Genomic DNA, 13,742 nt, shown 5'->3' on the forward strand with positions numbered 1-13,742 from the left:
TGTCATGTTATGCTGCTACCATGTTGTTGTCATGTTGTGTTGCTACCATGCCGTTGTCGTCGTCTTAGGTCTCTCTTTATGTAGTGTTGTCTCTCGTCATGTGTGTTTTGTCCTATATTTTTATTGAATTGATTTTTAATCCCAGCAGGAGGCCTTTCGGTAGGCCATCTGGTAGGCCATCATTGTAAATAAGAAGTTGTTCTTAACTGACTTACCTAGTTAAATAAAGGTTCAATAGATAAAAAAATAAATACAAATAAAAATGTATTCCTTGGATCAGTCTGAAACGTTACACATACACTGCTGCAACCTGGTGGCCAACATTTAAATTGCACCTAGACTCCTAAGTGATATAATGGCCCATCTCTTGCATTTCAAAGATGGAACAAAAGAAATAGAAAACCTGCATGTTTTTCTCTTTATATTATCTATTACCAGATCTATTGTGTTATATTCTCCTACATTCATTTCACATTTCCACAAACTTCAAAGTGTTTCCTTTCAAATGGTACCAGGAATATGCATATCCTTACTTCAGGTCCTGAGCTACAGCCAGATAGATAAGGGTGTCATTTTAGGTGAAATGTCCCACCCAGCCTAGTGTGACTCGCTTCCCCATTTATTTATTTGTAGGCTATAGCCGTTAAATAATACAGCCTAAATAATTACATTTTCTTTCTTAAGCTCCCTGTCTGGCACCTGACCTATTTAGACTGTTAATTATATATATATATATATATATATATTTTTTTTTTTTGTTTTTCCTTTTTTAAATTTGTTTTATTAGATTTTTTATTAATATTACATTTACACAAGTATTCAGACCCTTTACTCAGTACTTTGTTGAAGCACCTTTGACAGCGATTACAGCCTCAAGTCATCTTGGGTATGAAGCTACAAGCTTGGGACACCTGTATTGGGGAGACATTTAGAGACTTGTCCTGAAGCCACTCCTGCATTTAATGTTTTCATTTCACCTTTATTTAACGAGGAAAGTCAGTTAAGAACAAATTCTTATCTACCAAAAGGCAAAACGGGTTCCTGCGGGGACAGGGGCCTGGGACTAAATAATATAAATATATTGGACAAAACACACATCACGACAAGGGAGACAACACAACACTACATAAAGAGAGACCTAAAGACAACAACATAGCAAGGCAGCAACACATGACAACACAACATGGTAGCAACACAACATGACAACATGGTAGCAACACAACATGACAACACAACATGACAACAACATGGTAGCAACACAACATGACAACACAACATGACAACAACATGGTAGCAACACAACATGACAACAACACAACATGACAACAACATGGTAGCAACACAACATGACAACAACATGGTAGCAACACGGTAGCAACACAACATGACAACAACAGGGTAGCAACACAACATGACAACAACAGGGTAGCAACACAACATGACAACAACATGGTAGCAACACAACATGGTAGCAGTACAAAACATGGTACAAACATTATTGGGCACAGACAACAGCACAAAGGGCAAGAAGGTAGAGACAACAATACATCACCAAAGCAGCCACAACTGTCAGTAAGAGTGTCCATGATTGAGTCTTTGAATGAAGAGACTGAGATAAAACTGTCTAGTTTGAGTGTTTGTTGCAGCTCGTTCCAGTCGCTAGCTGCAGCGAACTGAAAAGACGCGCGACCTGTTTAATATGACACACAGCCTATTTGAAATGAGAGCTTCCTTTACATGTTGTTTACTCAAATACTTTCGTTCAAATCACATGTTTTTCCTTTCAATAACATATGACAATGTGTGTGTGTGTGTGTGTTACCTTGTGTTTGTGTAAGTGTGTGTGTTACCTTGTGTTTGTGTAAGTGAGTGTGTTACCTTGTGTTTGTGTAAGTGTGTGTGTTACCTTGTGTTTGTGTAAGTGTGTGTGTTACCTTGTGTTTGTGTAAGTGTGTGTGGTACCTTGTGTTTGTGTAAGTGTGTGTGGTACCTTGTGTTTGTGTAAGTGCGTATGTGTGTGTGTTGTACCATCAGTGATGGTCCCCTTGAGCAGTGTCTCCCCCTGGTGGAGGTCTGAGGCGTCACCTCGCAGCATTAGGCGGGAGCGAAAGCTCGTATCCTCGTGACCAGACACCAGACACATGTCTGAAAACAGCTGCAGCTTCTCTGTCAGCAACGTCACAATCTGAGAGTCCTTCTGTCTCAGACGCTCTGGGAGAGGAGAACGGGGACAGAAAGAATTAACAGTTCATTACATGAAATGCCAGGAACAGAAACATTAAAGGTGAATGTTGACTGGAGCATGACCACCACCTAGTGGTCTAAGCATCAACATGACACTATTACAAAGACGAGGCCATTGGTCCTGTAAGTTACCTTGGAACTCGTTGAATCTGGCGGCTCGAGCCTCCTCCTGCTCACTGAAAAGTCTCTCCTCAGTGTGTGGACAACTATCGAGAGAAACAGAGAGAGAGGCGAGTTAGCTAGGACTCGAAGCCTTGGGTTTAGATACAAAGCAGAGTTTCAACTCCAGTACTGGGGACCCAACTGTGTATCGAGGTTCTCTTTTTAACTACTTAGTCCCATTGAGGAGCAGTATTAAACCACCTGATGTTCTACAATATGTTCAGCTGGAGTGAAAGATAGTGTGGCGCCGTGCTTAACAACCGTAGTTGACAGGCTGTGTGGTGGTGCTGGGAGAGGGAGACCCAGACCTCCATTAATTAGAAAAGTCCTTTACACAAGACAAACACTGCCAGAGTTGTTGAGTCTGTAACCGGGTCTGTAGAAGGTCATGGAAAATGAAAAATGAGAACGAAATGTGGACATTAAAACGACACAGGTCAGGCAGAGTAATGTGTTTTAATGAGCTGGGCCACGTACTCACAAAAGCATTTCAGAGTATGAGTGCTGATCTAGGATCAGTTGATTTTACGATCTTAGTAAGTAAGATAAATGGACAGATCTTAGATCGGCACTCCTACTTTGAGGGGCTTTGTGGATACGGGCCCTGGAGTGAAACACAGCATACACAAAATGGGTCCTCAGTGCTGCAGCAATACCTGTAAACGAGCTGTACGGCCGAGAGGAGGCGTACGTACGGCCAAGAGGAGGCGTACGGCCGAAAAAAGTAAGAGCGTTTATGTCCGCTTCCTCTGGACTTTTCTCTTCTGCTGTGACTGTACACCTTCCCATTTACTCTCTCACGCCAAGCCCCTCCCCTCCCCACACACGCCAAGCCCCTCCCCTCCCCACGCCAAGCCCCTCCCCACGCACGCCAAGCCCCTCCCCACGCACGCCAAGCCCCTCCCCACGCACACCAAGCCCCTCCCCACGCACACCAAGCCCCTCCCCAAGCACACATTAAACGTTTCATTCAATTTTGGTTCTATCAGGGCAGTCCAACCCTCTTCCTGGAGATCTACTGCCCTGTGGGTTCAGTCCAACCCTCTTCCTGGAGATCTACTGCCCTGTGGGTTCAGTCCAACCCTCTTCCTGGAGATCTACTGCCCTGTGGGTTCAGTCCAACCCTCTTCCTGGAGATCTACTGCCCTGTGGGTTCAGTCCAACCCTCTTCCTGGAGATCTACTGCCCTGTGGGTTCAGTCCAAACTTCTTCCTGGAGATCTACTGCCCTGTGGGTTCAGTCCAAACTTCTTCCTGGAGATCTACCGTCCTGTGGGTTCAGTCCAACCTTCTTCCTGGAGATCTACTGCCCTGTGGGTTCAGTCCAACCCTCTTCCTGGAGATCTACTGCCCTGTGGGTTCAGTCCAAACTTCTTCCTGGAGATCTACTGCCCTGTGGGTTCAGTCCAAACTTCTTCCTGGAGATCTACCGTCCTGTGGGTTCAGTCCAACCTTCTTCCTGGAGATCTACTGCCCTGTGGGTTCAGTCCAACCCTCTTCCTGGAGATCTACTGCCCTGTGGGTTCAGTCCAAACTTCTTCCTGGAGATCTACCGTCCTGTGGGTTCAGTCCAAACTTCTTCCTGGAGATCTACCGTCCTGTGGGTTCAGTCCAAACTTCTTCCTGGAGATCTACCGTCCTGTGGGTTCAGTCCAACCCTCTTCCTGGAGATCTACTGCCCTGTGGGTTCAGTCCAAACTTCTTCCTGGAGATCTACCGTCCTGTGGGTTCAGTCCAACCCTCTTCCAGGAGATCTACCGTCCTGTGGGTTCAGTCCAACCTTCTTCCTGGAGATCTACTGCCCTGTGGGTTCAGTCCAACCTTCTTCCTGGAGATCTACCGTCCTGTGGGCACAGTCCAACCCTCTTCCAGGAGATCTACCGTCCTGTGGGTTCAGTCCAACCTTCTTCCAGGAGATCTACCGTCCTGTGGGTTTTCAGTCCAACCCCTTTCCAGGAGATCTACCGTCCTGTGGGTTTTCAGTCCAACCTTCTTCCTGGAGATCTACTGCCCTGTGGGTTCAGTCCAACCTTCTTCCTGGAGATCTACCGTCCTGTGGGTTCAGTCCAACCCTCTTCCAGGAGATCTACCGTCCTGTGGGTTCAGTCCAACCCTCTTCCTGGAGATCTACCGTCCTGTGGGTTCAGTCCAACCTTCCTGGAGATCTACCGTCCTGTGGGTTCAGTCCAACCTTCCTGGAGATCTACCGTCCTGTGGGTTTTCAGTCCAACCCTCATTTAACACAGCTGATTCTACTTATTAGCTGCTCAACAAGACCTGAACTAACTTAAATCAGATATGCTAAATTAGAGTTGGACAGTATCTAAGGACAGTATCTCTCCATGAAGAGGGTTGGGCAGTCCTATAGGCCTGGCATATTCAAAGGTTCAAGGACCTTGATTGGGTTATTTGGCCTAAAAACCGTTAGGTCTACCTCTAGAAGAAAAAAGAACTCCTCTGCATCTCTTCCCAGCCTGGCCAAAACAGTGTTTAGCATCCCCAGTGGCTCTGCAAGCGAGAGGAGAGGATATTCTCCAGAAACCATCGCATGAGACTGCAGCCACAAACTACCCAAACTCGCGTTTCCAGAAATGAATTCAAAGTCATTTTTAGCTTAATTTGTATTTACTTCTAAGTAACTCAAAGCCTATATGCATAACTTATAGACTGTAATGATTTAATACAACAAAATGCTATTTAAATGCGGAGGACTTTATGTTCCTTCCAGCCTATTGTCGTAAATGCTTCACAATGTATTTCTTTGTAGGCTATAGCCTTGAAATAATTCATTTTCCTTCTTAGACTCCCTGTCTGGCTCCTGACCTATTTACAGTGTTTATATGCTGTTTAATATGACATGTGGCCTATTTGAAATGATAAGCACTTCCTACAGTCACCTTTTCATGTTGTTTATTAAAATACTTTTCATTACAATCATATGGTTTGGTTTCAGTACTTCAAAACCAAATGGTAGGTCCCAGTAGTCACAACAATAGATGGGTGTTGGTTAAATGGTAGGTCCCGGTAGTCACGACAATAGATGGGTGTTGGTTAAATGGTAGGTCCCGGTAGTCACAACAATAGATGGGTGTTGGTTAAATGGTACGTCCCAGTAGTCACAACAATAGATGGGTGTTGGTTAAATGGTAGGTCCCGGTAGTCACAACAATAGATGGGTGTTGGTTAAATGGTAGGTCCCAGTAGTCACAACAATAGATGGGTGTTGGTTAAATGGTAGGTCCCGGTAGTCACAACAATAGATGGGTGTTGGTTAAATGGTGGGTCCCAGTAGTCACAACAATAGATGGGTGTTGGTTGAATAGTAGGTCCCGGTAGTCACAACAATAGATGGGTGTTGGTTAAATGGTAGGTCCCAGTAGTCACAACAATAGATGGGTGTTGGTTAAATGGTAGGTCCCAGTAGTCACAACAATAGATGGGTGTTGGTTAAATGGTAGGTCCCAGTAGTCACAACAATAGATGGGTGTTGGTTAAATGGTAGGTCCCAGTAGTCACAACAATAGATGGGTGTTGGTTAAATGGTAGGTCCCAGTAGTCACAACAATAGATGGGTGTTGGTTAAATGGTGGGTCCCAGTAGTCACAACAATAGATGGGTGTTGGTTAAATGGTAGGTCCCAGTAGTCACAACAATAGATGGGTGTTGGTTAAATGGTAGGTCCCAGTAGTCACAACAATAGATGGGTGTTGGTTAAATGGTAGGTCCCGGTAGTCACAACAATAGATGGGTGTTGGTTAAATGGTAGGTCCCAGTAGTCACAACAATAGATGGGTGTTGGTTAAATGGTAGGTCCCGGTAGTCACAACAATAGATGGGTGTTGGTTAAATGGTAGGTCCCAGTAGTCACAACAATAGATGGGTGTTGGTTAAATGGTAGGTCCCGGTAGTCACAACAATAGATGGGTGTTGGTTAAATGGTAGGTCCCGGTAGTCACAACAATAGATAGGTGTTGGTTAAATGGTAGGTCCCGGTAGTCACAACAATAGATGGGTGTTGGTTAAATGGTAGGTCCCAGTAGTCACAACAATAGATGGGTGTTGGTTAAATGGTAGGTCTCGGTAGTCACAACAATAGATGGGTGTTGGTTAAATGGTAGATCTCGGTAGTCACAACAATAGTTGGGTGTTGGTTAAATGGTAGATCTCGGTAGTCACAACAATAGATGGGTGTTGGTTAAATGGTAGATCTCGGTAGTCACAACAATAGATGGGTGTTGGTTAAATGGTAGGTCCCGGTAGTCACAACAATAGATGGGTGTTGGTTAAATTGTCATTTGAAATGAATGGAGCGAATTTCAAGTTTTTTTGTTTGTTTTTCCTTCTTCCTGTGAGCACGGAGAGGAGCATTTCCAACCACTCAACTCTACTAACATGCTCTGGTGTGTGTGTGTGTGTGTGCGTACCTCTCCACGGCCTGCCGGATGTGTGTCATCCAGGAGTTGCGCTCCTCCTTGGAGGCGGTGTGGATCTCGTACATCTCCGGCTCATTGGAGGAGGCGCAGATCAGGAACATGGCCCTCTCCTCGTGGGCCACCTCCCTCACTATCAACTTCTGGAGGGAGATCACTGAGGGCTTGTTGTCCTAGGGAGTGGGGAGGGGGGGGGAGAGTCAAGGCAGCTACAAGTCCTACACCAGGGTTCTCTAACCCTGTTCCTGGAGAGATACCCTCCTGTAGGTTTACACCAGGGCTCTCTAACCCTGTTCCTGGAGAGATACCCTCCTGTAGGTTTACACCAGGTCTCTCTAACCCTGTTCCTGGAGAGATACCCTCCTGTAGGTTTACACCAGGTCTCTCCAACCCTGTTCCTGGAGACCTACCCTCCTGTAGGTTTACACCAGGGCTCTCGAACCCTGTTCCTGGAGAGATACCCTCCTGTAGGTTTACACCAGGTCTCTCCAACCCTGTTCCTGGAGACCTACCCTCCTGTAGGTTTACACCAGGGCTCTCCATCCCTGTTCCTGGAGAGCTACCCTCCTGTAGGTTTACACCAGGGCTCTCCAACCCTGTTCCTGGAGAGATACCCTCCTGTAGGTTTACACCAGGTCTCTCTAACCCTGTTCCTGGAGAGCTACCCTCCTGTAGGTTTACACCAGGGCTTTCCAACCCTGTTCCTGGAGAGCTACCCTCCTGTAGGTTTACACCAGGGCTTTCCAACCCTGTTCCTGGAGAGATGCCCTCCATACCCTTTACACCAGGGCTCTCCAACCCTGTTCCTGGTTACCCACCCTCCTGCAGGTTTACACCATGATGAGTAGTTCTCCAGGATCAAGGTTGGAGAGCCCTGGTCTAGACAGATAAACAGAAGCAGCTGTGTCTGACTTTCTGTTGAGAGTTGTACGACAGATTTGTTCAGTCGTTCCAGAGTGGAAAACAAAGCTTAGTCGGAATGAACTGACATTAGAATTCCCGACTCACCACTGTGGAGAAAACATATCTCTGGTCCTTGTCCTGGAGTAACAAAAGCACGTCGGACAGCAGCACAGCCACAATATCTGAAATGGAACAGGAGTTACATTTTTAGACCTGTGTGAGATCAACACAGACAGAAGAGAAAACAGAAGATCATTTTAGATTATCGGAGGCAGGGTTGGGGTCAATTTCATTTAAATTACAGTCAATTCAGAAAGAAAAACTTTTTCCCAAATGAAAAGCATTTGAATATAATTGGAATTTCTGCGCACTTCCTGAATTGACTGGTTTAAATGAAATTGAACCCTGACCCAAGGGTCATCCTGTCACCTTTGAGTCTGCCGGAGGCGGCCTTGTGGTTGGCCGTCCCCTCGTGCAGCAGCCTGCGTCGACCCTGGGACAGGTCCTCTCTGTGGAACACACGGCCATCTTTGATCTTGCCGAGGGACTTGGGCTCCATCTTGTGGGCGATGTCTCGGAGTCGCGAGGCCTTCTCATGCAGGTTGACCATGGCATCCACCTGGACGATGCAGTCTTTAATCAGACTAAGAGACCTGGTCAACTCCTCGTGTTCCTCCGTACCCACTGGAGGGAGGAAAGACCCAGACTGACTTCAGACCAACAGAATGTTACGGATAACTTGTATTCCTCTCAGCTCTTTAGGGTTTTAGGCTGGGTATCCGTAAGGCACTTTGTGACGACTGCTGATGTAAGAAAGGGCTTTCTAAAAATACATTTGATTGATTAGGTAAGGGAGATATCGTGTTGTTCTTTCTATTCCATTAGTCTAACAGAAAGTTGGGCCTAAACCTCAAGCGGTATCAGACAGGAGAGGACCAAGTACATAAATGCTCCGTCTACTGCCGTCTGTACCTTCTGTATTCTGCACAATACGTTCTACCAGCACAGGGTACTTGGTGATGCGTTGTGTCACCAGGAGGATACACTCAGTCACTCCTAATCTTCTCACAACGGACAAATTATTGACTTTCTGGAAGAAGAAAAAAAAAAGACCATTTAGTGCAATCACCAAATGTTTCTGGTTACACACAGGAGGCCACAATATCTGGATGTGAAAAAACCTCACCTTCATAAATAACCCACTGTCATGAATGTTTCACTTCCTCTTTAAAAAAAAAAAAGAGGCAATTCGCAGTTGTTGCATACATTCGTGGACTTAATGATATACTCATTGATTTTGAAGAATATAACTTGCCTCGTGAGCTTAAGAACAACTGTTGTACCCCATCGGAAACCAAACTATAAGCTTGTTTTTCTACATTGTAAATGTAAACAAACACTGTAGAACCTCAAATAATGCATAAAAAATATAAAATGTTGATTTCATGGATGGGTCAGTCCTTGCATCAATAGCTATTGTCTATGAATTCAAGAGTGGTTACATTTCTCCAGGCTCACCCCTCAGCTTTTGACCCAAAAAAAGGAGGCGGGGGTGACTGCTTTGTATCGTTTCAACTGCAGATAGTCCCTTTAAGTTAGCAGATGGGTCGACCATTTTTTGTCAATTTCTCAACTCCAGTAATGGAATCAGTAACAACCAACCCGTATGAGGTTCTGGAACTTCTTGTTGTTGTGTAGTTGCTCCTTGTAGTAGCTGACAGCCTCGGTGTGGTGGCTGCAGAAATCACCATAGTTCTCCTTCATCCGATCCCCTTTCTCACCTGAAAACTGGAGAGGAGACAGTGATGAGATCTGAGGAGACCTTATTCAGCTGATTACAACTCTCAGCACCGTTACTGTCGATAGTCTGCTCTGATCTCTCTTTGACAGGTTCAACCAAAGCAAAATATGGTTTGAATATATAGTATGCATTATCCTTTTGAATATATACAGTGCATTTGGAAAGTATTCAGACCCCTTGACTTGTTCCACATTTTGTTACGTTACAGCCTTATTCTAAAATGTATTAAATAGTTTCCCGCCCGCATCAATCTACACACAATACCCCAAATTGAAAAAACAAATCGTTTTTTTCAGAAATTGCACATTTATAAAAAATTCAAAATAAAACTTTAAAAAAAAAACTTTAAAAAAAAGTAAGTTAAGAACAAATTCTTATCTTCAATGATGGCCGAGGAACATCAGGTTAAATGCCTTGTTCAGGGGCAGAAGACAGATTTTTACCTTGTCAGCTCAGGGGGTTCGATCTAGCAACCTTCTGGCTACCTGCCCAACGCTCTAACCACTAGGCTACCTGGCCAACGCTCTAACCACTAGGCTACCTGGCCAACGCTCTAACCACTAGGCTACCTGCAGCCCCTCCGCCCCAACCACTAGGCTACCTGCCGCCCCTCCGCCCCAACCACTAGGCTACCTGCCGCCCCTCCGCCCCAACCACTAGGCTACCTGCCGCCCCTCCGCCCCAACCACTAGGCTACCTGCCGCCCCTCCGCCCCAACCACTAGGCTACCTGCCGCCCCTCCGCCCCAACCACTAGGCTACCTGCCGCCCCAACCACTAGGCTACCTGCCGCCCCAACCACTAGGCTACCTGCCGCCCCTCCGCCCCAACCACTAGGCTACCTGCCGCCCCTCCGCCCCAACCACTAGGCTACCTGCCGCCCCTCCGCCCCAACCACTAGGCTACCTGCCGCCCCTCCGCCCCAACCACTAGGCTACCTGCCGCCCCTCCGCCCCAACCACTAGGCTACCTGCCGCCCCTCCGCCCCAACCACTAGGCTACCTGCCGCCCCTCCGCCCCAACCACTAGGCTACCTGCCGCCCCTCCGCCCCAACCACTAGGCTACCTGCCGCCCCTCCGCCCCAACCACTAGGCTACCTGCCGCCCCTCCGCCCCAACCACTAGGCTACCTGCCGCCCCTCCGCCCCAACCACTAGGCTACCTGCCGCCCCTCCGCCCCAACCACTAGGCTACCTGCCGCCCCTCCGCCCCAACCACTAGGCTACCTGCCGCCCCTCCGCCCCAACCACTAGGCTACCTGCCGCCCCTCCGCCCCAACCACTAGGCTACCTGCCGCCCCTCCGCCCCAACCACTAGGCTACCTGCCGCCCCTCCGCCCCAACCACTAGGCTACCTGCCGCCCCTCCGCCCCAACCACTAGGCTACCTGCCGCCCCTCCGCCCCAACCACTAGGCTACCTGCCGCCCCTCCGCCCCAACCACTAGGCTACCTGCCGCCCCTCCGCCCCAACCACTAGGCTACCTGCCGCCCCTCCGCCCCAACCACTAGGCTACCTGCCGCCCCTCCGCCCCAACCACTAGGCTACCTGCCGCCCCTCCGCCCCAACCACTAGGCTACCTGCCGCCCCTCCGCCCCAACCACTAGGCTACCTGCCGCCCCTCCGCCCCAACCACTAGGCTACCTGCCGCCCCTCCGCCCCAACCACTAGGCTACCTGCCGCCCCTCCGCCCCAACCACTAGGCTACCTGCCGCCCCTCCGCCCCAACCACTAGGCTACCTGCCGCCCCTCCGCCCCAACCACTAGGCTACCTGCCGCCCCTCCGCCCCAACCACTAGGCTACCTGCCGCCCCTCCGCCCCAACCACTAGGCTACCTGCCGCCCCTCCGCCCCAACCACTAGGCTACCTGCCGCCCCTCCGCCCCAACCACTAGGCTACCTGCCGCCCCTCCGCCCCAACCACTAGGCTACCTGCCGCCCCTCCGCCCCAACCACTAGGCTACCTGCCGCCCCTCCGCCCCAACCACTAGGCTACCTGCCGCCCCTCCGCCCCAACCACTAGGCTACCTGCCGCCCCTCCGCCCCAACCACTAGGCTACCTGCCGCCCCTCCGCCCCAACCACTAGGCTACCTGCCGCCCCTCCGCCCCAACCACTAGGCTACCTGCCGCCCCTCCGCCCCAACCACTAGGCTACCTGCCGCCCCTCCGCCCCAACCACTAGGCTACCTGCCGCCCCTCCGCCCCAACCACTAGGCTACCTGCCGCCCCTCCGCCCCAACCACTAGGCTACCTGCCGCCCCTCCGCCCCAACCACTAGGCTACCTGCCGCCCCTCCGCCCCAACCACTAGGCTACCTGCCGCCCCTCCGCCCCAACCACTAGGCTACCTGCCGCCCCTCCGCCCCAACCACTAGGCTACCTGCCGCCCCTCCGCCCCAACCACTAGGCTACCTGCCGCCCCTCCGCCCCAACCACTAGGCTACCTGCCGCCCCTCCGCCCCAACCACTAGGCTACCTGCCGCCCCTCCGCCCCAACCACTAGGCTACCTGCCGCCCCTCCGCCCCAACCACTAGGCTACCTGCCGCCCCTCCGCCCCAACCACTAGGCTACCTGCCGCCCCTCCGCCCCAACCACTAGGCTACCTGCCGCCCCTCCGCCCCAACCACTAGGCTACCTGCCGCCCCTCCGCCCCAACCACTAGGCTACCTGCCGCCCCTCCGCCCCAACCACTAGGCTACCTGCCGCCCCTCCGCCCCAACCACTAGGCTACCTGCCGCCCCTCCGCCCCAACCACTAGGCTACCTGCCGCCCCTCCGCCCCAACCACTAGGCTACCTGCCGCCCCTCCACTCTAACCACTAGGCTACCCTGACGCCCCTCCACTCTAACCACTAGGTTACCTGACGCCCCTCCACTCTAACCACTAGGCTACCCTGCCGCCCCTCCACTCTAACCACTAGGCTACCCTGCCGCCCCTCCACTCTAACCACTAGGCTACCTGCCGCCCCTCCACTCTAACCACTAGGCTACCTGCCGCCCCTCCACTCTAACCACTAGGCTACCTGCCGCCCCTCCACTCTAACCACTAGGCTACCTGCCGCCCCTCCACTCTAACCACTAGGCTACCTGCCGCCCCTCCACTCTAACCACTAGGCTACCTGCCGCCCCTCCACTCTAACCACTAGGCTACCTGCCGCCCCTACACTCTAACCACTAGGCTACCTGCCGCCCCTACACTCTAACCACTAGGCTACCTGCCGCCCCTCCACTCTAACCACTAGGCTACCTGCCGCCCCTCCACTCTAACCACTAGGCTACCTGCCGCCCCTCCACTCTAACCACTAGGCTACCTGCCGCCCCTCCACTCTAACCACTAGGCTACCCCATAAGTATTCAGACCTTTTACTCAGGACTTTGTTGAAGCACCTTGGACGGCGATTAAAGCCTTGAGTCTTCTTGGGTATGACGCTACAAGCTTGGCACAACTGTATTTGATGAGATTCTCCCATTCTTCTTTGCAGATCCTCTCAAGCTCTGTCAGGTTGGATGAGGAGTGTTGCTGCACAGCTATTTTCAGGTCTCTCTAGAGATGTTCGATCGGGTTCAAGTCCGGGCTCTGGCTGGACCACTCAAGGACATTCACAGACTTGTCCTGAAGCCACTCCTGCGTTGTCTTGGCTGTGTGCTTAGGATTGTTGTCCTGTTGGAAGGTGAACCTTCACCCCAGTCTGAGGTCCTGAGCGCTCTGGAGTAGAGGTCGACCAATTAATCGGAATGGACGATTAATTAGAGCCAATTTAAAGTTTTCATAACAATCGGAAATCGGTATTTTTTGGGCGTCGATTTCCGATTATTAATTTTTTTTGTATACCTTTTATTTAACTAGGCAAGTCAGTTAAGAACACATTCTTATTTTCACTGACTGCCTAGGAACAGTGGGTTAACTGCCTTCTTCAGGGGCAGAACGACAGATTTTCACCTTGTCAGCTCAGGGGTTCCAATCTTGCAACCAGACAGTTAACTAGTCCAACGCTCTAACCATTGCACTCCACGAGTAGCATGCCTGTTACACGAATGCAGTAGAAGCCAGGGTAAATTGCTAGCTAGCATTAAACTTATCTTATAAAAAACAATCAATCATAATCACTAGTTATAACTACTAATCCAGTTTAGCAGGCAATATTAACCAGGTGAAATTGTGTCATTTCTCTTGCATTCATTGCACGCAGAGTCAGGGTATATGCA

General features: G+C 49.9%; 1 protein-coding gene across 10 annotated transcripts in view; it reads right to left on the bottom strand.

Moving 5' to 3' along the window:
- arhgef18b (Rho/Rac guanine nucleotide exchange factor 18b) overlaps positions 1–13,742 on the bottom strand; it is a 108,624-nt gene that overhangs the window by 40,757 nt on the left and 54,125 nt on the right. For all 10 annotated transcript variants that reach the window (XM_090236339.1, XM_090236338.1, XM_090236337.1 and 7 more), the window contains 7 exons: positions 9,401–9,526; positions 8,711–8,828; positions 8,168–8,422; positions 7,844–7,920; positions 6,830–7,008; positions 2,377–2,450; positions 2,029–2,211 (listed from right to left, as the gene is read on the bottom strand). In XM_090236339.1, the coding sequence (XP_090092465.1) occupies positions 2,029–2,211; positions 2,377–2,450; positions 6,830–7,008; positions 7,844–7,920; positions 8,168–8,422; positions 8,711–8,828; positions 9,401–9,526 (1,012 nt within the window). The remainder of the gene's footprint in view (positions 1–2,028; positions 2,212–2,376; positions 2,451–6,829; positions 7,009–7,843; positions 7,921–8,167; positions 8,423–8,710; positions 8,829–9,400; positions 9,527–13,742) is intronic.

Source organism: Oncorhynchus mykiss, chromosome 5 (assembly GCF_057628025.1).
Source record: "Oncorhynchus mykiss isolate SJ-2025 chromosome 5, ASM5762802v1, whole genome shotgun sequence".
Classification (NCBI taxonomy): Eukaryota; Metazoa; Chordata; class Actinopteri; order Salmoniformes; family Salmonidae; genus Oncorhynchus; species Oncorhynchus mykiss.